The following is a 23,649-nucleotide window of genomic DNA, read 5'->3' as shown; positions in this document are numbered from 1 at the left end:
TGGAGTCAACATGAGAATACACAGTAGACAGTTAATAGGTATCCTAAATTGATGTTATTAAGGGGTGTTGGAGAGATTGCCAGTATTAAGTAGTCATCAGAGTCAAATCTCATGACTTAGACTTGATCCAGGGTTGCTCTGGAAACAAAGGCATTTGATTTGCTTTTCCTAGTAAATTCCTTTGCTTAGGCTAAATACATCTGAAGCATTTAGTACTGTTCACCCAAACTTCCCATGACACTTTAATCATGGAAACAATTATCTAGCCACTGGATGCCACTGTTGCTCAACCAGAAATCACAAAATGGGAATTCCTGTGGCAATATAATATTAGCCAGTTAAAGATCATTACTGGTATTATTGATGGTGGATTTATGCTTTTAAGCTATTTTTCCTGATGAATGTAATCTCTCTCCAAGAGTTCACTTGCTGGGGGCAAGTAAAGTTGAGAAAATATGTAAATAAATGGTTACCAATGAATTTTTTGCTTTCAACTGCTCTGCTATAAAAATACTTTTTTTTTTTTTTTTCTGCTTAGTGTACTGTAGCTGACAGTCTCCATTAGTTATCAGCTAATGTTGCAGAGTAAGACTAAACAAGGTGTCATGGCCTTAAGCGATTGGAAGGTCCTCTTCATCCTCACAAAGACCCTGGGGTGGAAATAGTTTGCATGAACAGACACTGGAATATTATTCAGACTTACCAAGCACTGCATTGCAGATTGAGGGAGTTACACAGCTTTTCCATTTATACTAGGAACAAATAAATTAAAAATCACTGTATTGTGTACCTTTAAAAAGCAACATAAAAATTGTGTGTGTTTGAAAAGATCAGACAAGGTTTGGGAGTAAAAAGCTGAAGTAATAAATAAACATGAGGTCAGTTTAGGAACAACCATAATTGCTTTGTATGACAAGATTTGCATAGCAAACACTTCTGATTAATGTACAGTGAAGGCCACAGGAGTGGGAACCAACCTCAGTATCTTTTTGGAATCTGTGCCTTCCAATCTTGAAGGTATAGTTTTAGCCAGCACAATTAGTCATTGTTTACTGAAAGGCTGATAGAGCCATGGTTCCTATTTAAATATTTGAAATAATTATTTTTATCTTCCAGCTATGTTGATTTTATTTATGTGGTTACAAAAAAATAAAAGTACCAATTTTATATTAGTGGTGAATTTCCATTCACTTCAAACATATTTAGAAAACAGGCAGAGGAGTTTCATCAGGATGACCCTTTTCAAGTCATAAATTTGAATATATAATATAATTGCATATATGCATCAAATATTTCAGTTACCTAAGACATGTATTTTTTCTTATTATTTTAAAATATAATACCTTTATGTCTGCTTGTTGATTGCTTTTGTAATTAACACTCTGCTATCATTGATATTTGCTGTCCTCACCTAGGGTGAAATGCAGTGCTCAGTACAGTAAAACTTCATTTTTATTTTCTTCCTTCCTCATTTAAAAATAAAAGTATAATTCTATTCTTTCAAAAACATGATTTCTTGAGGGGGGAAAATGTGGGAAAGTGTAAAGGGAGGAGGTCATACCTCTAGAAATATTTAGTTTGGATTTTTTTTCTTTTTTTTAAATTAATTTTTATTGGAGTATAGTTGTTTTACATAGTTTGGAAGTTTTAAATGTTAGTGTCATACTAAACTGGGAAAAGGCAATAGAATATATGTTATTTCAGATAGTAGAATATAGTAGAAAGTACGGTTTTTCATTTTATAGAAAAATCTGGGTGAAATAATGGATATATGCATATACATATATGTAAATATGTGTAAGTGACTAACATATATTCATTTCACAGCAAATACTAGAAGGCAAGGTTATACTTAAATATAATCATGTTAAGACAAAATGAAAATTAGTTTTGGATTTAGTAGTAAATACTGTCACTGATTCATGCTGTTTAAGTAATATTCCGTGAGGGTTATGATTCAAAGGACATGGTGACAGTATTCAGAGCAGTATTCTGAAAAGAAATACTAGAGCGACAGACAATATCTACAATGATCATTATATTTTTGGTATAATGCATTACATCTCCAGTGTGTTGGGGAGTTCCTAAATGGAGTGATAAGTAGATGCACTAAGACAAATAGTAATTCCATTTGTCTCAAAGTATTCATTTAACAAAGTCAAATTAAGTTGTATGAAGCAGGCCTCTCCTACCCTCTCACTCTATCCAATAGACAACAATAAATTATCACAATTGTTTTATTTTCTTCCAGTATTTGATTAGACAAAGAACATTTTTCTCTATCAGTGTTTACCCTAAATGGCTACATAGAAAGAATGTGGAGACAGTATGCATGTAGTAGCTAAAATAAATATTATTACCTTATATCATAATACTTGTTAATATAATTTTATTGAAAATGTACATAAAATACACAAGTTTGTCAATAGCAAAATATTATACAGTATAAGCAAATATTAAAAGAAATATCTAGTGGAATATTTCTTCATTCAACTATTTACACAGAGTAATATATATTGTTTTTAAATTAGTTTTACTTTAAAAGTACAATAAATTAGGCTTGGGACTTCCCTGGCAGTCCAGTGGTTAAGACTCTGTGCTGCCACTGCAGTGGGTGCGGGTTCAATCCCTTGTCAGGGAATTAAGATCCCACATGCCAAGTGGCACGGCCAAAAAAAAAAAAGTAAATTAGGCTCACAATGGAAAATTAGAAATGATCAGTATGTAATGTAATATGGCATTACATACTGTTAATACCATGATTTTAAATTGACTGTATATTTGAGAAGGTCTGTGTTGTTTAAAAATCATTTAATTAAATGTTCCCAATTATAGTTAGGTAAAAGTTTCATTGAACAAAAAATATTTCTCTAACTTTATATCGCTTTAGATTTTTTCCTTACTAAGATTATTTTTGTAAATGTAGATGTTCTTACTTCAGATTTGAAATATTGTCCAGCTTGACCTTTTCCCAACTAAACAGAACTTAATTGAATACTGCTATTTTGCACTGAATTTAATATTATCAGCTCTTGGAATATTTGTGTCTTTCTTAAGCCATACTGCTTTGATGTAGTAGCACATTATTAATATGTTTGTTGTATCAGCAGTTTAAAGGGAATAGTTTGATGGGAATCAAACTATGTTCATGATTGGATTTCTTAAATGAAAATCTAAGACCTCAGAAGCAAAGATATACCAACCGGTGTTTGTTTTTTGAGAGTCTTTATGGACCTTAATGGCAAGTCAAAAGGGAAAACATTTGTAGATTGATCAATATAAATTAATAACTATCCTTCTGTAGAAAATACGTAAATACCAACACACATCCTTTTATTAGTGCTTTCTTCCTTGCCATCAAACGTGATGAAAAGTTTAACTTTTGCCATTTTTTGTTTTTTGTTTTGGGCCGCGCCGCATGGCTTGGAGGATCTTAGTTCCTCGACCAGGGATTAAACCCAGGCCCCGGCAGTGAACGTGCTGAGTCCTAACCACTGGATCGCCAGGGACTTCTCTGCCATTTCTTTATTGTAATTTTTTTGCTACTGCTTTGTGAGATTCAATAATTCTGATAGCTTCTCTGCTGGGCCTTCTCTACTGGTGAATTGTAGTATATTAAATGTTTTGGAACATGGAGTATCCTCTGTGTTATATAACCTGGGAACATAGAAAACTGTGATACATTCAGAGCTAGGACCAAGGAGAGAACCTACCAGATGTCTTGGGCCTCCTAACAGATTTTCAGAGGTAAGGAGAGGCTAGTGAAGGGTAGGTAACAAGAGAATTGGAGAATCCAAAAATGGAAAGGGAAACTTGTTATTCTGAGAGGTAATTGATTGGGCAAGGAGATACCAGGCTCTTAATGTGTTGAGAGAAAAAGACTCAACAAGTTTAGGACCCTTTCTAAACTATTAGGACCTTTTGTCTGAAGCTCTGAAGATTCGTCCATCCCTACACAAACCTGAGAAGAAAATACACGGTTTCTACATTATGACTTTAGTTGACTATTTGGCAGGTGCTCAAGAAAAATTCTAAGAACTCTTTGTGACCTTAGAATAACATCCATTTTTGTGTGTATGGCAAATGTAACTTCAGATTCTTTTGCGAAATCTGTGTTTTAACCATAACATGGTTCAGCTCTTTGCCGAGTTAAGAATACAGAAGGAAGGAAATACAACATAAGAGGCTACCTGAAAAAGTAAATAACAAATTTTATCTTGGTTCAGATTTCAGGCCAGGTAGAATCATAGCCTTGATAAATAACCTCACTAAGTTAACTTATTTATAAATATATGAACATGCAAAAATAGAACTGTCCCTTTTCTTCTTAGATTTCAACTGGCAACTGTTATTGAAGGTTTACTTTGTTTTTAAGCTTACAAAGCAATAGAAAAAGCTATGCGGGACAGAGAACTTAGTTGAAGAAAATATGTAAAGCAGATACAAAACAGGAAAAGGCTTTACTAGGAAAATCATTTTTGCATAACTTCTTTGCAAAAGACAACTCTGTCCACAGGGCTGAAATTGTTTTGCAGTTTCAACCGCAAACCAAAAATGTCTGTAAAGACTTGGACAGACACTGATGAATGGACATAAGGGCAACACAGATTTGATTTATTTACATTCAGTCACTCCTCCTTAGCACTTGAAAAATTAAGGCTTAATCATGCACATAAAAGAAAACACTTACTAACCAAAACCAAAATATTCTTGGGGAGGTCCTTTTTGGATATTAAATTAACTAAAATAACAAAAAACGTTTCTTTAGTTAGTGTATATTTATGCATTTTAAAAATGTTTGAACTTTTGAAGATTTTTTTAGCTTTGTGACATTGAACTTCACCAAAATATCAGAGAATTTCAGAACTCTGAGGGTTAAGAGGAAAGATGTTATTTCAAGTGCTAGTTGATAAACAAAAACCAACCAAACAAAAGACACCAACACTGCATCTGTCATCTGCTTGCTCATCATAATACTGAAACTGATAGGTATCTGCCAAAATTTCTTGGCTGTTGGAATAGTAAAGATCCAGAGTTTTGAGCAGTTCACAGTAATATAGTAGTAAGGTTATTTGGATATTTTCCTAAGGCATTTTAAGATGTGGCTGTGTTGGTGCCCCAGATGAAGAAGTATGTATGGGTAAGTGGGGAAAAAAGGAAAGGATATAAGAAACAAATGAAGTCTGTGGAAATTATGACTTGCACTTAGTAGGTGTCAGTAAATCATATACTCATGAAGTCTTAGATTTGGACATAACAATCCCTTCCTTTAGATGAGGCAATGGGCTCAAGTCTATGAAGTGAGTTGTTTGTGATCACCAGGTAACTTAGAAAGATGTTGAGGAAGATGACTATGGCCAGGGAGGGAAATTAGAATCCTGTATTTATTTTTAAATGTTCAGAAGAAGAAAATGAATTATGATAGGGTCTTGTTTTCTTTTCTTAGTTGATATTTGTCCCAAATTTATATTTATGGCCAATAGCAAAATGTCTAAAGGAGCAAACTCTAATCTTACCATTAGGTAAGTCTTAGAAACAAGCTGAAGATTGGAGTGAACCACAAAACTCTGGGACAAAGCTTGGTATCTACTTCAACACTGAACTCTGAGATCAATGTGTTCCTTTCTCCTACCAGTAGTATTCTGCCACTCATGATGTCAAGAGTCTCCTTGAACTCTATCACTAATGGAAGAAATGAAGTGAAGAAGAGGATATGGGGGAGCAGCAAAGGCCAAAGGAATTTCTCTTTTGGGGTTATGACTTAAGCCAAGGGAAATCATGAGAAACTGGGAAGGGAAACTGAACAGTATGGGCCTTATCAAGATACCTTCTTCAAGCGGCATGATGGCCTATATGATCTCATACAAGTTAGAGAAGTTCTTTTACCATTTCATGCTGTTGGGGCTTCAGGTAACAAAATTGAACTAGCTTAAGGAAAAGGGCGATTTGAACAACAAAACCACAGGAAGAGCTTGAATATTCTCCACACCTACCTGACCTTTTGCCCCTTTCAAATGGCAACTTCATTCTTTCTCACTGCAGACTGGTCATCCCTACATAGAAAGAAATATAGACAGGCCAGCTCTGGACTTTTGTATCTCAAAAGCTACCAGGGAATGACTGAATACAAATTCTTTCTTCCCCTTGCAGAAAAATCTCAGGGAAGAGATTCCGTGGGAGTGACTATCTCTCATCTGATCAGTAGTGACCAAGGCATTTTGACTGGTCTTACTTGGTATTCTGAGTGGTTCAACTTAGAATGACTCAGTTGAGATGGGGAGCAAATGAAAGCAGACATAGAAAGAATTAATTCTTGACTCTAGCTCATGGCTTCTACTTTCTCACTCTTCCAGTGTGCCCACACAGGTTACCACCTTCCTGTCTAAATCTCTGGGGTCTCATATTCAAATTATTTGAGCTAGACTCTGAGTACACCAGTCACCGTTGAGTAGGATGCTTTTGTTGAGTAGGGCTTTCATGCCAATTCATTTTATAGGCTGGTGGTCAGATACCCAACTTTGGCCAGATATCAATCATTGTTTCAATCAGTTAGAACCAGGAAAATGGGATCTAGGCAGAACAAATTTAGAATTAGAAGCAAATCATGGGTGTGTCAGGTAATGTAATTGGTGGATACCTTGTATAGGCTGTCTAGCACCTAAAAAAAAATAGACCAATTTTTAATCAATGAATATTAATTGAAATCTCTCTTTTGCCAAGAATTATTTTAGATGTGTGATTGAAACCAAGGTGTACAGGAGAGTGCCTGCCACAAAAGAGCTATAAAATTGATGGGGGAGTAAAAACTATCACAGTGGACACAAGTAGCAAAAAACCTTAACATATCCATAGTATTTAATTTTTCCCTCGATTTAAGCTAAAATACACAATCTATTTCTTTACTTCTTACAAAATAATTGTTATCAGAAACAAGACTATTCTAATACATAAATTTAAACTTTTCCAAAAGCAATACTTAAAAAAAATCACTTAAGTTGCTTTTCTGGGGACAGATAGAAATTTTACAAAGAAGTAGCTTTCATGGAAGAGAGGTGTTTGAGAGTCATCATAAAAAAACAGAAGGGGATTTAAGGAAAGGGGAGTGAAAAGAGATTGAATGAAAGAAAAAACAGGGGGGAGGGTGATAAAAGACAGCATAGATAATCCCAAAGAACAGTGTGCACACTTCTGCTGCAATCAGTACCACTCTGGTTAAGTCACTGTCACCTGCTCTAGGCTTAGTTTTTCCTGGCCCTACGCTGCTCTGGGCAAAGCAGCATGCTCAGCTTGTTTGGCCTGCGCTCCTGTGCCTGTTACTTGCCTAAGAAAGGGAAGGCTTCAGGCCTCTGGGATGAAGCTGCGGTTTCTCTCTGTTCTAGCTCCATGGAAATTCTTAAGGGACAAGGCTATAGATAAAAGATGTGGGGGAGGAATAGGAAGGTCTCAGATGATGAGTGAGGAGGCAGGGTGGCTTAATTTTTAAGCTCCCCTGATACTTTTTATTTATGTATTTGCTGTTTCTAGAGAAACTGAAAAAGGAAAAGAATTCATACATAGAACGCCTGTGCAAATAGCAAACCAATAACCTCCCCTCCTACCCTCAGAAGGTTCTGGCCTCCGTCCAGGGTACAGTTTCAGAGCTGTAAAAAGCAAGGGATATTGTACAATATGACCCAATCCCAGATATTTAAGTCCAGAAACTCCTGTAGCTAGCAATGACCTCTGGGGGTTGGGGAGTGTGAACTGGCTGAGTGAGAACATGGAAGGGGACTAAAGCCGGGTCCACTGTAGAAAAAACCTAATTATGTGAGGTTGGTTATGTCCTGACATTGCCTTCTTAAGTTATTTCAGACGGAACAGCTCAGGCCTGGGACCATTTCTAGCCTTTAGAACCAAATTTGTAGCTTTGGACTAGAATCTGCTTCATGGGAATGAACCCCAAACCACGTTGTTCTAGAGTCCAAGGGAAAGAGGAAATGACCCGTAAAGTCTAAAAATCTAAGGATGCAGCTCTACAAACGTGGAATTTTAGTTTGGTCAGTTTGGGAGGGTGGGAAGGGTGGGAGAGACTGTATAGTTGGGGAAAGACAGGTGCTTAGATTCCCTTCCCACTACTTTCTGAGTGTGAAGCATGAGGAAGTAGGAAGGGGGGGTAGGTTTTATGACTGAAGCAGTGTTTTCTTCTATTTCTAGGGCAAGTCCTGTCTGTGGATGAGCACCGTGGTGACTTTCTTGTCTAAAAAAGAAAAAAAATCTTTTCTGTAAGCACGTCTGCGCACTCTGCGGGCCAGCTGTCCGGAGGGCCTCTGTTTCAGTCCGTGGCCTCGGGTGAGCCTATTAAATCCAGCTTTCCCCGCCCCACCACCAGGCTCCCGCTCCCGGACAGGTGTTTTCCCAACTCCCGAGGCCCAAGATTTTGGGGAGTGGCTGAACCAATAAGATTTCCCTTTGGGGGAGAAGGCGTGGCTAGTTGGGTCGGATTGGGGGCGGGGTTTGCGCGGCTGAGCCGAGCCAGCCTGATTGCGTGGAGGGTTGTTTTACTCACCGCCCCCCCCCGCGCACCGTTTTTTTTTCTTTTTCTCCCCCCCTCCCGGACCGAGTCTTATTAATTTCTCTGTGGGGCTGCAGCTGGAGACGGCGGAGCGTTGGAAATGACGCTCGGAGCTTTAATTACAGCAGCCGCCGGACAAGTGTGAGGAAAGCTGACAGGAAAAAAGGACAGGATCGGGTGAAGCAAGCAGCTTCTCCCCGCCACCCCTCCCTTTCCTCCCAATTTGGACTGGAGGTGCGAGGAAACTGAAAAGGGAGCCGAACAGAGTCCGGCTGGGGGGAGAGGCCGGAAAGCTACCGCCTGTTTGCAATCAACTTTTTTTGGAAACCCTTTTCCGAACCCTTGCTTTTTATTGTTGACCAACCAGGGAGAGAGAGCGAGAAAGTGAGGAGGGAGCGAGAAAGCGGAGGCTCACCCGGGGAAATAGCTGTCCGGCCCGACCAGGAGCACCACGCGCACACACTCGAGCCCACTCCCACCCGCGCGCACGCTCACGCGCACCCTCTGCCCCCGCTCCGCCGGGCCCCGGCCCCGCGGGCGCGGACTGGGTCGCCCGCGCTCGGAGCCGGTGCCCCGCGCGCGCCAGTCCCCCTCGCGCCCTCACGCGCGCCCGGCTGAGGGATCTCCTCCGTGTGCCCGAAAGGGGATATGCCATTTGGACATGTAATTATCAGCACGGGATCTGAGACTTCCAAAAAATGAAGCTGGCGACAGGACTGTGGGTCTGCGTGAGCCTTCTCGTGGCGGCGGGGACCGTCCAGCCCAGCGCTTCTCAGTCAGGTGGGTCGCGGTCCTTCTCGCGCTCCCGCGGTTGACCCTGCGGCCGCCGGCAGAGCTGCGCCGGGTGGCTCCGTCGCCCCCTTCGCCCAGCCGGAGACACGCTCGCTCCGGGGCGTGGAGGGATCACTCCATCCGTGCCTCTTCCTTGGGTTTCGTGCGACTCTCTTTCTGTCCCCAAACTTACCCTCTGCGTGTGCCTGTGTTTAGTTATCGTGAAAAATCACTCTGCGCCCCTTTTCTCTCTCTCTCTCTCTCTCTCACCCGCTTCTTTCTCGCGCGTTTTCTGTAAGCCTCCCTAAGCGGGATCCCTTCTGGTGGCGCCCGTTGTGCAGGACGTGGGAGACCCAAAGCCGGAGTCAGGGGAGACGCTGCTCTCCGGGTCCGGGCCCCCCGAGGGAAGAAGCCTCCGAGAAGCGCTCCCCGCCCGGGGCCGGGGAAGGACGGGGGTCCCGAGGCGGTGGCAGCTGGGCTCCGCTAAGCGGAAGGGGTGTGGAGAGAGCGGCTCCGAGAGAGCGGGCTTTGCACCTGCGTGTGCTGCCCGCGGCCGCTGCGCCCTCGGCCGCCCGAGCCTGCGGGGTCAAACCCGCCCTGAGCCCAGCCTGGGAGCCGGAGCGCGGCGGGAGGACGCGCCTCGGCCCGGGGGCCCACAACGCTAGGCCTCTTCGGCCAGCGTGCCCAGCCGTCGCCCCCATTGACTAGAGGGGCGCTTCCTTGCCTGCCTGCCTGACCGCTTAAAAAAAAAAAAAAAAAATGGCTTGACATACTTAAGCCGGGAGCCCGGCCTTCCCGTCGGTTTCTGAGTTTGGCTCCAGGAAGAGTTCTTCCTGTAGTTCAACTTGCTATTGGCCGGAGTCCCTCCAACTTCTGTTTACTGCCGGGCGCGGCTGCCGAGCCGACCCGTCACGCGGATTGAACCCGAGGCGGGCGCGGCTGCGCTGGGTGCGCGGCAACTGTCGGCCGGAGAGCTCGCGCCCCGGTGCCCCCGCCCGGCAGGAGGCTCACTGACCCGGGAGAGGCAGCGCGGCGCGGTTGGCGCGCCGCGGCCCGCAGGGCCAGTGACAGCACCTGCAGCGCGAGGGAGCTCAAAGTTTCTGACACTTGAGTTTCCTGGGGATGAAAGTGGGACAGGAAAGGGCTGAGAGAAACGGGTGACTGACGCGGCCAAGGGGGGCCTTTCGGAGAGCCGGGGAGATTTCCGGAACCATCCGGGGCTGGTCGCGGGAGCGTGGGAGGCAGCTAGAGAAGATAAAGCCCACGGGAGTGGCGAGAGGGAGAGCTTCAGGCCCCCGGAGGGTGTCCTTCTGACCTCACCAAGAAAACAGCGCGCTGTAGTTTTCCCGCTCCGCCCCCGCCGCCTCCCCCTCCTCGCCCTCCTCTCCTAGTAAATAACAAGTTACAATCCTCGAGCCTCTCAAAATGACCTTCGAATGGCACAGTGTGCGCCGTTTGTACTGGACGTTTGCACCCTCCCAATTACTCCGAAATTCTTCATGCATACCAGGTCCCGAGCTCCAGCCACCTCCGGAATTACACCAACACGGATTTGAGATTCCAAGCGGCCTCTTAGATACATCCCTTTTTTATCTCCCTCCCCACTCCGAGTCCCTTCATATTTCCCCTCAATGGGTTGATTATGCACATTGACCCATTCAAAAGCAGTTGCGACTGACACGCAAGCTTAGCCGAGAGGAATTTCTGCAAGGAGACCTACTGGGGGCCGTCTGGTGCAGCCTCAGCCGCTGGGGGACCCGGCTCCGAGTCCGCAGCAATTTGGTATTAACTGTGCGGCTCGGGGTTGAGCTATGCCGAAAAGCCCTTTTCAGAATTTCTGCAAGGAATGTAATCCAAATTAGTTCTGCAGCTGTCCTCTTCCCCGTCTCAGGCGACACCGGCTCGCGCCCTCGCTGGTCGCTTCTCGCTTCCCCGCGTGAATTGTCAGGCCCACAAGTGAGCCCATTTAGTGCGCGAGGATTAGCGTGCCATTGTTGTTCCGTGTCTGACTCTGTACTTGAAATTCTGGGGGCACAAAGGCGAGCCTCCCTTGTTCGAAACACAGTGATCTAGATGAAAGGGCCGCACAAAGAAAAGCTCTCGGGTGCATCCCTGGTGTAATTGCAACACGCACGCTAAGGTGATCCACTGGAAACTGCAAATGCCCCCGGGACTTCTTTTTTTGCTCTTCCCCACCCCCGCCCTGCCGCACCTGGCAGGGAAAGTTCAGCTGGTTTTAATGTAGTGCTTTTAGAAAACCAACTTACATTCTGGGGTATGAGTGAGGCTCTGCGTGTGTTCGTGGCTACGTACCTATGGCTGTATGTTCCCAAGTAAATACATATTGCGTGTCTCCCCTCTCGCGGTTAGCAGTCAGTAGCAGTTTGGAGGAGTTTGTTTTGGTCCAAACGAGAAATTAAGTGCGGATAAGTAAACTAAGCTGCCAGAGGGCGACAAGATGTTGAGTGAATTGCTTTTAGATGAAACAAATTAAGGAAACGAGGGAAGACAATCTGCTTCTCGCATTATTAGACACGCTTGGAGTTCAGGGGAAAGTGGCATATTTTTGAAATGCTAATTTCTTAAGAAGCAGAAGGAATGCACCTTATTTACTGCTCTATGTGAACAGAATAAAAATATGGGAGGGGCAGGAATCTGTTGTATAGATCTAAGATATTTATTAAAATAATTATAACTGAAGAGGACCTGTTTTTATTTTTCCTCTTTTGCTTGGAAAAAAAAATCAACTTTAGAGAAGAACAGTTTTTTTTTTTGATAGTAATTCTGAAGGGCTTTGTCTCATTTCCAGTGATTTATTTTATCTAGAAATATTATGGTCAAAGGCCCTTTATGTGGCTGTTATAAAGCCTTTACCACCAAAAAGAATTCCAAAATTTCTGTCTTCCTGGTATGATGGAAAAATAATCAGTATCACCTTTGTGTTGAAGTACAATATATGTATGTAAATGTAGTAGTACTGAAGTGATGCTCTTACATACCTTAGTAGATATGAACAAGTTCAGTTCCCATTTTTTTATTTGCAAGTAAAATGCTTGCCTGCTTTTCATTCTATAAAAGAACATACATTTTTCCTATGTATTTAAGATATATCTCCAAAATTAGTTTTTTTTTACATTTGAGAAGAAAAAGGTTAATAAAACTTAGTTAAATGATGAAAAGATGTTCAATATAATTAAAAAAAAATCAGTTCTCTCCCTACATGTATTTACTGTAAGCACACCCATGGGTACAGTTTCCCTTTTTTTCTTTCAATTTTGAAATTCTTATATATGTAAAAGGAGCCTTTTTAGACTAAGGTATAATTTTTTTTTCCTTCAGAATGCTTCCAAATAAATTTATACGTATTGTGACTGCAGATCACTTGAATATACTATAATGTGGACTGATATGATAAAATTGAATGACTCTGGTTGTGTCATGATTCCTTGATTTCTGATTTTTTTCTCTCAAAACAAACTCCTTTTTTTTTAAATCATACATGCATAGAAAGTCACATTTTTTGAAAATCAAGGTACTTACTCCTTTATATGTATAATTTTCATTTAGTCACTGAATATGTGTCTTAATTAAGAAATTGCATTAGAATATTTACCAGGGCATGCCCTTCATGGAAGATTTACGTATTTTTTGCTCTAACCTGAGAACACTAAGTTTGCATTGGCTGATTTTTGGAGTTTGCATTCATTTGAGGAAAAATCATATTTTCTCCTTAAAGTGGATTCAAATATCTAGTATTCATGAGCTTTCATCCCTTTGGTTCTTAAATAGAAGTTCTATTTATCATCTGTCTTATGCATTTACCTTTTCCATTACTATAGATTCCTTTTTACGTCTTATTATTTATTGAGTTTACACATATGAATATATGTTTTCCACATCATCACTAAGGATATTCTTTTTGTGTGTGCCTTTCCCAGCAACCTGCCACTCAGGCACTGCAGGAGTCCTCTGAGCCAGTTTTCATTCTTTCTTTCTGATAAATCTGATATGGCTGGTTGGCTGGACAATCGCAAGCCATTCCATTGCTCAGATTTATTCCTGAAAGAAAATAAAAAGGCATCGATCCAAGATCACTAGCACATCCCAAAAACCCTGACTCCAAGGCCAAATCTTTCTACAGAGAAGTCCCCTTTTCCCTTTCTCTCTCCCTCTTTTGCCCTCTTGACCAAAGAAGGGAGGTAGACTGCTGCCATTTAAAAGATGCTAGGGATGCAAGGAAATGTGCTCTATCTAAATATGCTCTGAAGCCTTGTGATTAGAGCCACCTTGAGATTAATGACTATGTAAGGTGCACATTTTAGAAAATAAATTGAATTAGTGTGTCTTAAACATGGCAGTGTTTTAAAGTGGTATCGTTTTCAGTATTATTTCAATCCAGTTATTTAAAAATTTAGCATATATTAGAAATAGCAACAAGTTTTTGCTTTATTTTATGGTGTCCTGCTGCTGTTGGATATCCATGTGTAAATTGTAAGTGCCTCTAACATAAAGGAAGCAAATGATCAAAAAAGATGTTCTCTTACCTGCAGACTTTTTGGCACTTGCTGTTTGATTTCACCCCTTTAAGAGATACTGCTTTATAGGGCGAGGTGTTAATATTTACCTTGAAATTAGCTTATGAATGTTTAAGACTATAGCTGTTCTACAAAAGTTAATTGTCAAGCATATTCCACTGTTATCTCTGACAGTGATCTACTGAGTATGGTTGCAGGGCAGAATTTAATCAAATTATAAACTTTTCTCCAGGTTATATCATTTAGGAAATGTTCTACTATGTTACATTTGACCATATGGAACCAAATTGCATCTTTATCTAGTACTCATTTCCTGAATTAATATAAATATTAGACAGTTAAAGTAAAACCTTACTTTTCATGCCTTGTAGTATTCCTACTGACTGAAATTTACAGTTTATAATGACAAATAATCCCTCAATTTTATTTTATTTTTTTAAATAGAAAAGATCTTGGATCAGTGTTTCCTGAAACTGTAGCTTTTCTACGTAATTTGAAGGAGATTTTGCCTACCTATTGTGTGACTAAGTGTGACACAGGACATAGCCAGGTGGTTCAAATCAGGATTTCTATATTGTAGGGACATTGTTCCTCCAGTTTCTTTTTAATACCTTGAGCAACCCACTCCATGTCTTTGTGACTTGGCTTGCATGCCTGAGGGGGAAATGCATGTAATGCATTCTCTATTTCTCCACTGTATAGCCCTTTTCTGAAAAATGGCTTTAAAGTCTTCTGTGATATTGAGATACATCCCAGTAATGAGTTAGTTGATATATTTAAAACATGAACACATATGTTAATAAACATAATGTAAGCTCTCTAACAGACCATTGCTGTCAGAAGAGCACCTGCCTAAAGGAAATAAAGAGATTATTAAGTCTAAAGAATTTGTATTTGAAGGCCATTTCCCCAAAATACTACTTTTCAGAATTGCTCTATGGTCTCTTTAGATTTTGTCTTATTTGGCTTTTTCCAAGTTGTTGGTAATTCTGACATGTTTATTAAATAAATTGACCTATTTTCCAATGCTTTAATCAAAGCTTTAAAGCCACTTTCTTGTTGTAATATTTGACACTTCAACTGGTGCTTTCTATTTGTACTAATTTTTCAAGAGGGAAGAGAACTGTCTCACTTTTATAACATAGAGGTGAAATATATGGTATTTGGGGTCCTAATTCTAAAGTGCTTTTTTGAACAGGTAGTAATTGTTTTATAGTTATTTTCATTTTAAATACGTGATTGCTTTGCAGGCCTGTTGCTTGGCACAACTCCAGGGGGCGGCAGCCACATAGAATTTAATGGGAATGGTGCACGCCTGAGCTATCAGTAGTGCAGCAGCAGCCCTGCTGTTGTGGAATGCTACAGAATAAAGCAGCAGAATAGAAATTAGGGGAATTAGATTCTGGTCATACAATCATTGTCTCTGTGATCTTAGGTTAGACTTCTTGCTTTGTGTCTCAATTTCCTCATCTCTATCAGTATAGCTGAAAGTAATACTTAAACAGTTAACATCTTGAATGTTTTTAGTGATTCAGCTAGACAGAAAAAGAATAGACTTTTTAGAAAAAAGAAATGCATTGGTTTTCAATTATTTTTATAAAGGAACCTCTTTTTTTTCAAGTGAATTTATGTGTGTAACCCTGGTATCTAAAACAGGCAAAAGGTTGAAAGGAGAAGTCTTTTGTTAAAGCTTCGTCGAGAAGCCAGCTTTGTGCCCCCTGCCTTTGGCACTCTCCCACTTTTCTCCCACTCTGGTGTCTACTCTCCTGCGCTGGCTTTACAGAAATCTAGCACTATTTAAAAGCCACTCATCTAGTCCACACCTTTTATTTTCTAGCTGAGGAAACTGGGAGCCCAGAGAAGTTAGGTAATATAAATTAGTTGGCAGTTCCCAACACTCCTATCATTTTAACGTACACAGAAGTACTTGAAAAGTTGCAGACACTTAAAAAAAAGAATAAAGTTTAAGGTTGGGTTATTTTTAAAGAGTATTGGAAGATTGAATGAAAACAAATGGATTGGAGCCATGGGCTTAATTATCAGACTGCGAAGTTCTTTTCAAGGGGAAGACTGTAGGATCATCATCTTTAGTTTATATTTAAGAATAATCATTGATTGCATTTATAACTTACAGCACCTTAAGATTAAAGAAATATAGCAAACTTTTTTAAGGTGTAGTTCTGTAAGATGATCTATTCACCTGGTAGTGCCTATTCTGGACATAGAATTTTGACCCTGAAAGTCAGGTAAGGGTTGCCAATGGTAGTATCTGTTTATAACAGTGCCTTCAAGAGTTTCTTTTACCTGTGACTTTGTGAAGATGACCCATAAGTAGAGAATGGTTATTTCTTCATTCTGTATTAAGTAGTATGCATGCTTTAAGAAAATGGATTATAAAGGGTAAACAATGGGTTCTTCATGACCAGTTAGTTGCTTGGGATCCTTAACTAGCAAATCCATGGGAATACTTCAGATTGATCCAGGCCCATCCTTAGATGCAAGGTTCTTTATCTTAACCACTGATCTTGTTGGGTCCTCATCTTTCTTCAGGCCCTACTAGGATCACAGTTATTCTTTGCACAAGTGCATAAGCTAAGCTTTAAGTACTAAGACTTTATAAATTTACTTCTGTGGTGCATTTGCCTCCTTCTAGTTGGCTTCTGCAAGATGCTGCCTCTGGTCCTTGTGACTTTGAATGTTGTTGATTTAACCTTAACTCTCTCTGGTTGTCCCTGACTTCTCTAAAGCGCCAGAGGTTTCTCAGACATGATCAGCATTCGCATGGGGGATAGTGACAGAAGGGAGGTTTAAACCTGTTTTGGCAGGAAGAGTCACTTCCTGTTAGGAATTTGTGATAAAAATGTGTCCCCCTCTGTAAAACGTTAACATAGACACGAGGAAACGTCCTCTGCAGTATCATTAAACTTCTCCCTTGAGAGCTAGCTCAGGATCATTACTGTTAATCATGTTATTTCCAATATTGTGGGGGTTACTGAAGCATACTAAACACGAATAAGAATATATAAGACTCAGTTTCTCAATCCAGAGAGTTAAAGTAATAGGAATCAAGGCTCTATGAATGTTCTATATTTCATTTGGAACGTTGTCTAAAAGTGTTTAGAGAGAAGAAAATGAAGGGTGCAGTAAGCACTCCTTTATTTTCCAAAAAGATCAGACTTGTAAATAATAAATTTTACCTACCATATCTTTACTACTCTTCTGACCTTTACTTATGTCTAGTCCCATATGCACATGGGTTAGGTGGACATCCAAGTTTTAAGCTTTTAGGATACTAATGGGGATTGTAAACCTGCTCTCAAAAAATGTGTCTGCTGGTCTTCTGTGATGTGCTGAGGATATCTCATGGCTGGTTAGGACTGAAAAAATGACAACAGATTCTCTAGGTTCTATGACTATGTCTAGTATGGTTATAGCTTGAGTAATAAGTTATGCAATCCTCTATTTCAAGATGGGTCCCCATCACTAGCAGGGGATGCCTAATTGAAGTCATGGATGGCATTTTGCTTTAAGCGAACTCTCCTTTTACTAAAAACTTTTTTTGTCATTATTTCCTATTCTTCCCTGTAGGCTTAGAGGATATGAGAATATGAGATTTTTTTTTCTATGGGAACCTATGAAAACCAAATAAAAATAAAACAGAATAATATTTCTTTTAGACACACACTTTCATTTTTAAGAGTTCCTGTTGTCTGATCATTTTATCTAGAACTAGAGGAGTTAAACAAGTTTTTTTTTCCCCCCAAAGGAAATTTGATTGCATGGCTTATTAAAATCTATTCCCTAAGACTTTTGTTGACCTCATCAAGTCATTAAAAACTCAGAGCAGGCTACTGCAAGATCCTCTTTACTCATCCCCTTGTTCGATGTCCTTTTACCTCCAAGACTTCCTCTTGTCACTGCCAGATGACCATTGCTAATATAATACTTTTATTATCCTAGTTTCTATTCAGAAGCCTTCAATGGATTCCCATTGCAGAGTTCAAAGCCTGTTAAAATAGTCTTCAGTTTCCTTTTTGATCCAGTCTTAAGAGTTTCTTAAGATGTATTCTGTCTAAGAACCAGGCTGACCTAGTCAGTATTCCAGAGCCTTGCTTGCTGTCTTTCCTTTTGCTGACCCCTCTCCCTGGAATTCATGGCTCCCTTGGTTGCCCTCCCTGTCCAAACTGTTGAATCTTTCCAGTTCCGTATTAAATCATACCTCTTCATTAGATTTTCCTTCATTTGCTACCCTAATCTATAATCCTTATCTGTACCACCTATCTGCATTTAATCTTAAACCATTCTATAGTTTTAACTTTTTAAGAGCAAACATTTTTATCAAACCCTGCAGAGACTAATGAGGTGCCACATACATGGTGAGCTCTTTAAAAATATTTTTTTAAATGAAAGAATAACATACATTTGCTGAAACAATTTTAAGCTCATTCACGGATGGTTATTATTTATAATTAAACCATATAAGTGCACAAAGTAAGCTGTTCTAAAAACATAATTATAGAATTCCTAATAATAGATATTAGACACGTTTACCTTGGGAATTTCCTTAGTTGCTTTCTTGAGCTGCCTAGGGTATTTCTTTCAATGGAGTGTTTCCAAGAGTATATCATTTGTCCTCATTCCCATTTTTAGAGTCTGCTCATAATTTGGTACCAAGTATATTTGTTTTATTTTTGGTGAGTTAAAGATATATAAATACCATTCTTAAACATGTAACTGTCTTGTAGCCTACTATTTTTATGTGGCCATTACTTTGCTTTTCTTACTTATCTCTTATTTTAAAATTTTAATCAGTTTAAGCAGTAAACATGTACTGACCTATCAGTGTGTTTGAGGACTGTGTTAGGCACTGAGGAGGACATATAAGAAGCTCAAGATGCTAGATTTCCCCTTTCTTTTAAAGAAGGACAGATGAGACCAGTGAAACACAATATAAAAAAATATGTTATTAAGTGATTTTTCCGAACTCTTGGGAGGAATTTGCCTCCAGAGAAATGCTAATAAGGATTTCATGAAAAAAAGGTTCCAGACAGAATGTGGCATTTTCTATTCCGAGATGTATGTAATAACACAACTTTGTTAATACTAAGATTTCTCAGTATCTTAAAATAGACAACTAGATATATGCCTCCCATTTGAAAAGGATCCTATAAAAGAAATACTTGCAGCATAACTGTACTGAGAGGTGACTGGGATTCTCTTAGCTACTCTTTTAGATGATTCACTCTGCATTCTGAAAATTGGTGAAATGATTATAGTATTTATAGATTTTCCCTGGTCAGATTCTACCAGGGAAAATGCTCTTCCAGGCATTTCTTCTCAGGTTATCAGATTCCAAGAAACTGTCAACCTTTCTAGGTCACTGTGGTGCCCTAAGTGTACCTTAATTTATAACGTCCTGAAAGAGTTAATGTAACTTCACAACTTACCTAACAGTCTGCAGAGTAATCTATTAATGAGAGAATTGCATATGGAGACATTAGTACCTCTGTCTGAAAAATTTCTTAGAACTTTCCTGATTGTTTTTCCTTTAAGAATCCCTGAGAAGAAACTTTGAGTCAGGGATCATTGTTCCTACTTTGTAAACGAGGAAATAGAGATATAAAGAAGCAGTTTGTAAGGGTGAAGCCTGACTGGTGCATCCGTCGGTGCAGTTACATGTCTGCCGTGTTCTGAGCCAGCTGCCTCTGCCGTCTGCTGCTCCTCCTCTTTCATGCCTTCTCCAGCCACAGGAGCTAGTGACCCTCTGAAAGGCGTGGCTCCTCTACTCTACCTGCCCCACTGTGGGAGAAAAGGATGCTCAGCGCACCAAATCCTTCTGCCTTCAGGTCAACAGCTCTTTATACTTTCCCTGGAGCCATTTGAAGAAACTTATCCAATAAATCTATCATTCGAGGAGTCCTCCTTTGGATTGCTCTGCATTTCTCCTCATCCTTTCTATTCTCCAGAGGTCTTTTTGTGCATGTGTGTGTGGTGTGTGTGTGTGTGTGGTGTGTTGTATGTATTAAGGAAATCATCATATAAGCCTTGTCTTCTTGAGAAAACTTCAAAGCAGGGGCATTTCCAAGATGTTGGGACCTGCATTTATGCAGTTTGGGGAACCTCTTTAAAACACGATACAGAAATAAAAATACAAATTAAGTACAGGTCCTTGGGAGGCACCAATGGAAGAGAGGGGCTCTGAAGCTGAAGCCTTTTACAAAAAACTTTATGGTACTTCTGCCTATGTTTGAAAATTATACATTTTAAGAAGTCATATTATTTCTCATTTAGTGTGAATTTTGGGTGTCATTATATAATTTTTAATTTTTTTTCCTACTGCACGTAGCTAGCGTCTACTATTAATGTAGAAGAATGCATTGTTTCGAGAAAAAAATTGTCATAAAGAGTAAAATCACACTATAAAGCACTTCAGTATATCTTTGGATGAAATAATGTAGTCTGTAGAGATAATTTTCAAAATATTTCCACTCAATATGAACATGCCTCATCCAGGTATATATATATTTTCTTGATACCATGTTTTTTAAGTGGGTCATGTAATGCTGTCTCTTATGCAATTCTGTAGTTCATAATGGTTGGTTTATAATGTTGTGATTTAAAAGAATCTTGTCACTTTTGGTATATAAAAACTATATTACTAAGGCCCTACCACTTGAAATACAGCTCATTGAATTTTTAATCATTTGTTATTTAGCACAGTTAAAAAAAAAATCTGTCTTTGACTTTTACCCTCTGACTATGTTAAATGTCACCATTTTAACTACAATAGACATTATTAGCTGTGAATGAAACAATGCATCTAAATTAAAATCAGTACTCAGCTCAGATATTTGGTAATATTTTAACTACTAATATATTAACACATTTAAGTAACAATAAAAGGATTAGTATTTCAAGTCACACTTTTACTGTGTAAATATATCAGCTAAACAGTTAATATTTCCCAGTTGTTTTAACTTCAAATTTAGCAGCCTCATTGTCCCTGGTGATATATCGAAACCTCTAAAAGTGTACTTGGAATTAATGGAAACTGAAGTGATTGGTATTCAGATACAATTCTTTAGTGGCCTTTTCCTTTTCTTTTCTTTTTTAAGTGCAGAATGAAATATGAAAATATAAAAACTTTGAGATAAATTGAAATAGACAAAACATTTTATGTAACTGTTGATGAAAAGGACATTTATTATTTTTTCTGTACTTACTATATTGCTTGTGGCCAGAATTAGCACACCATGGGCCAGAGAAAGAGATAAGACAAACAGAATGGCAGGCAGCTAATTTTGTTTAGCAAATTTAGATCTGATACATGCTGTTTCACTCCTACAAACTGACTCAGCCACTCTTTGAAAATGTGCAGATGAAGTTTGTCTCCCACAGTTTAACAGCTTTCACTCAACATTTATAGGCTGTATAAAAATAAATTTCTGTTAAGTACCACATTTCTCACTGGCAGGATGAACACTGTGAAGGTAGATTTTATTAATGAGAAAAAGGGAAAAAACAAAAACATTTCAATTGTTCCAGGTCTGCTGAAAATAAAATATGTCAAAACATCCAAACTATCTTTGTTTCATGGACATATATACTGGGTTTGGGATATTTAAGGATTTTGGCTATTTGTGAGTGAATCAGAAGTCCCATTTTATGATAATTTTCTGATTCAAATCTGGTATGTGGTTAGATGCATATTCTGGAACTAGTCATTCATCTGCTGGATAAGCCAACAGGAAGAGATCCACTGTAATTATCAGGAAGTGGCTCTAAAACAAAACACACAAAAAACCCAAATCTTGGTCTTTGTAAAAAAGTGTCATCATCCAAAAGAATAAATTTTAATGAATTCCTAAGTGAGACTAACTTGTCTGAAAAAAATGTCATAAAACATGTAACACTTGATGGAAACGTGATCCTAGAAAAAGCCAGGAATTTGGACAGTAATATCCATGTTTGAGAATATCTCAAAAAACATCACAAAAGTCTTTTCTATCATAGTGTATTGTAAAGGTATCTAAAAAGTTATAGTATTATTTATATACCTGCTAGAGCTTTGTCATGGCTCAAGACTGTGTTCTCCATAATCAAGCTCACTATAGAGAATAATTCTCATATTCATGAATTGTTCATCTCATCATATTTTCAGTGGTTATTTCAAGGTTAATTTTTTTCAGACAGCTTCTCTCTTGATTAAAGTCTGTAGTAATTGTATATATGCTGATATAGCACAGGAAGGTTTTAAGCTAAAGATGTCTTTGATTTCATAGCAGGTCAAGATCAAATGCTTTTCAATGCTTCCTACTCAAATATATGAAAAAATAACTTTTATGTCTTTTTTATTTCTAGTAAGAATGTTGAGACTTTTGTTTGGCTTTTTCAAAATCCTAGAAACCTTTGTGTAAGGGTATGAGCAACAAAGTATATTCCATTACCAGGACTAGTATCCAAGTGTTATGTTCCTTATGCTTTTATTGTTTGATAAAATATTAAAATATATTCCTACTGATTGGCTTTCCTAGAGCCCTCCCCTGGCATCCCTCCCTCAGACTTTCCCAGATCAAACAACTGAAGAATTAATATCTGACACAATCAGGGACCTTCAGATCTCTGCTTTGGCATATACTGTGATCCATTCTTATGTGTTTTTGCTGTGATGGTCACTAAATACTATGAATGTTACTCTTACACGTAATAAAAATTTTGCCATAAGTATTTTAAAATAATAGGAATGTGAACAGTATCATACTAACTTTGCCGCCATTAAGTATTAACCGGTATGAAGGAGGCATGTTTCTAAGTTGTGTATCACAGCTTAGGGACTAATGATTTGACTTGAAGTTTGGAAAGAAGTGGCTTAAAAACAATAGACTGGATGTCACTGGTTCGCAATTGAATTAACCTAGGAGCAAATCATATGAATGAGGCAGGCCAAAGGACTCAAATAAAGCAGATGCTGTGAATTTTCCTGAGGTGCTGATGTGTGATGTGTGTCTTTAAATTGGGCTGCTGAAGAATCACAACAATTTGAATTTGCGATTGCCATAACTATGTGGGAATAAACATATTACATGCTTATATTATTAATCAGAATGAACAGCTTATCTGGCAAAGTGTCAGCTGCCCCACGAGTGTGTATTGTCACGTAAGATATGAGTCTGTCCCTTGAGGGCACCACATATACTCTTTTCATTTGTGGTGGATAAGAAAACATTCAATTAAAATTTTTTTTACATGATTAAAATGTAATACTGTGAAAGAAGTTGTGAATATCAGCTTAATTATGATACTCTTGGTAACTTCGTTTGGACATGCGATTTATTATTTTGCAAAGAAAACTATATTTACAACAAAATAATGGAGTTCCATTTCATTTGAAGAATGATTAAAGAAAGAAGGAGATGCCAGGCATGGAAAAGAGGAGGCTTGGGAAGGGGACATGATAACTATCTTCAAGAGTTGGAGGGCTGTTACACATAAGAGGGATTAGCACTGTTCTGTGTAGCCTTGGAGAACAGAAACATTAGCAGCTGTTTGACATTGTAAGGTGTCAGATTTCGGTTGAACACCATCAAGGAGTTTCTCACAGTTAGAGCATCCCAAAGTTGGAATGGTCTGTCCTGGGAGGTGGTGAGTTCCTTCATGTGTGTGGGGTGGTAAAGTCTTACCTAACCTCTTCTGTGATGATAAAGAATGAATGAGGCAGCTGAAGAACAACTGGTCAGTGATGTTGGGAGTAGGGATTGGGTTCCGTGGCCACTGAGGGCGCTTCCCACCCTG

The 23,649-nt window shown here is 39.2% G+C and overlaps 1 protein-coding gene across 2 annotated transcripts in view; it reads left to right on the top strand.

Annotated features, from left to right (window-relative positions):
- The first annotated feature begins 8,665 nt into the window (after positions 1–8,665).
- Positions 8,666–23,649, top strand: part of ERBB4 (erb-b2 receptor tyrosine kinase 4) — a 1,149,217-nt gene continuing 1,134,233 nt past the window's right edge. For both annotated transcript variants that reach the window (XM_007187864.2, XM_007187863.2), the window contains exon 1: positions 8,666–9,331. In XM_007187864.2, coding sequence (XP_007187926.2) covers positions 9,250–9,331 — 82 coding nt within the window. In that variant the 5' untranslated portion in view covers positions 8,666–9,249. The remainder of the gene's footprint in view (positions 9,332–23,649) is intronic.

Source organism: Balaenoptera acutorostrata, chromosome 8, assembly GCF_949987535.1.
Source record: "Balaenoptera acutorostrata chromosome 8, mBalAcu1.1, whole genome shotgun sequence".
Classification (NCBI taxonomy): Eukaryota; Metazoa; Chordata; class Mammalia; order Artiodactyla; family Balaenopteridae; genus Balaenoptera; species Balaenoptera acutorostrata.
Note: the sequence above shows the minus strand (reverse complement) of the source record. Positions and strands in the feature narration are given on the sequence as shown.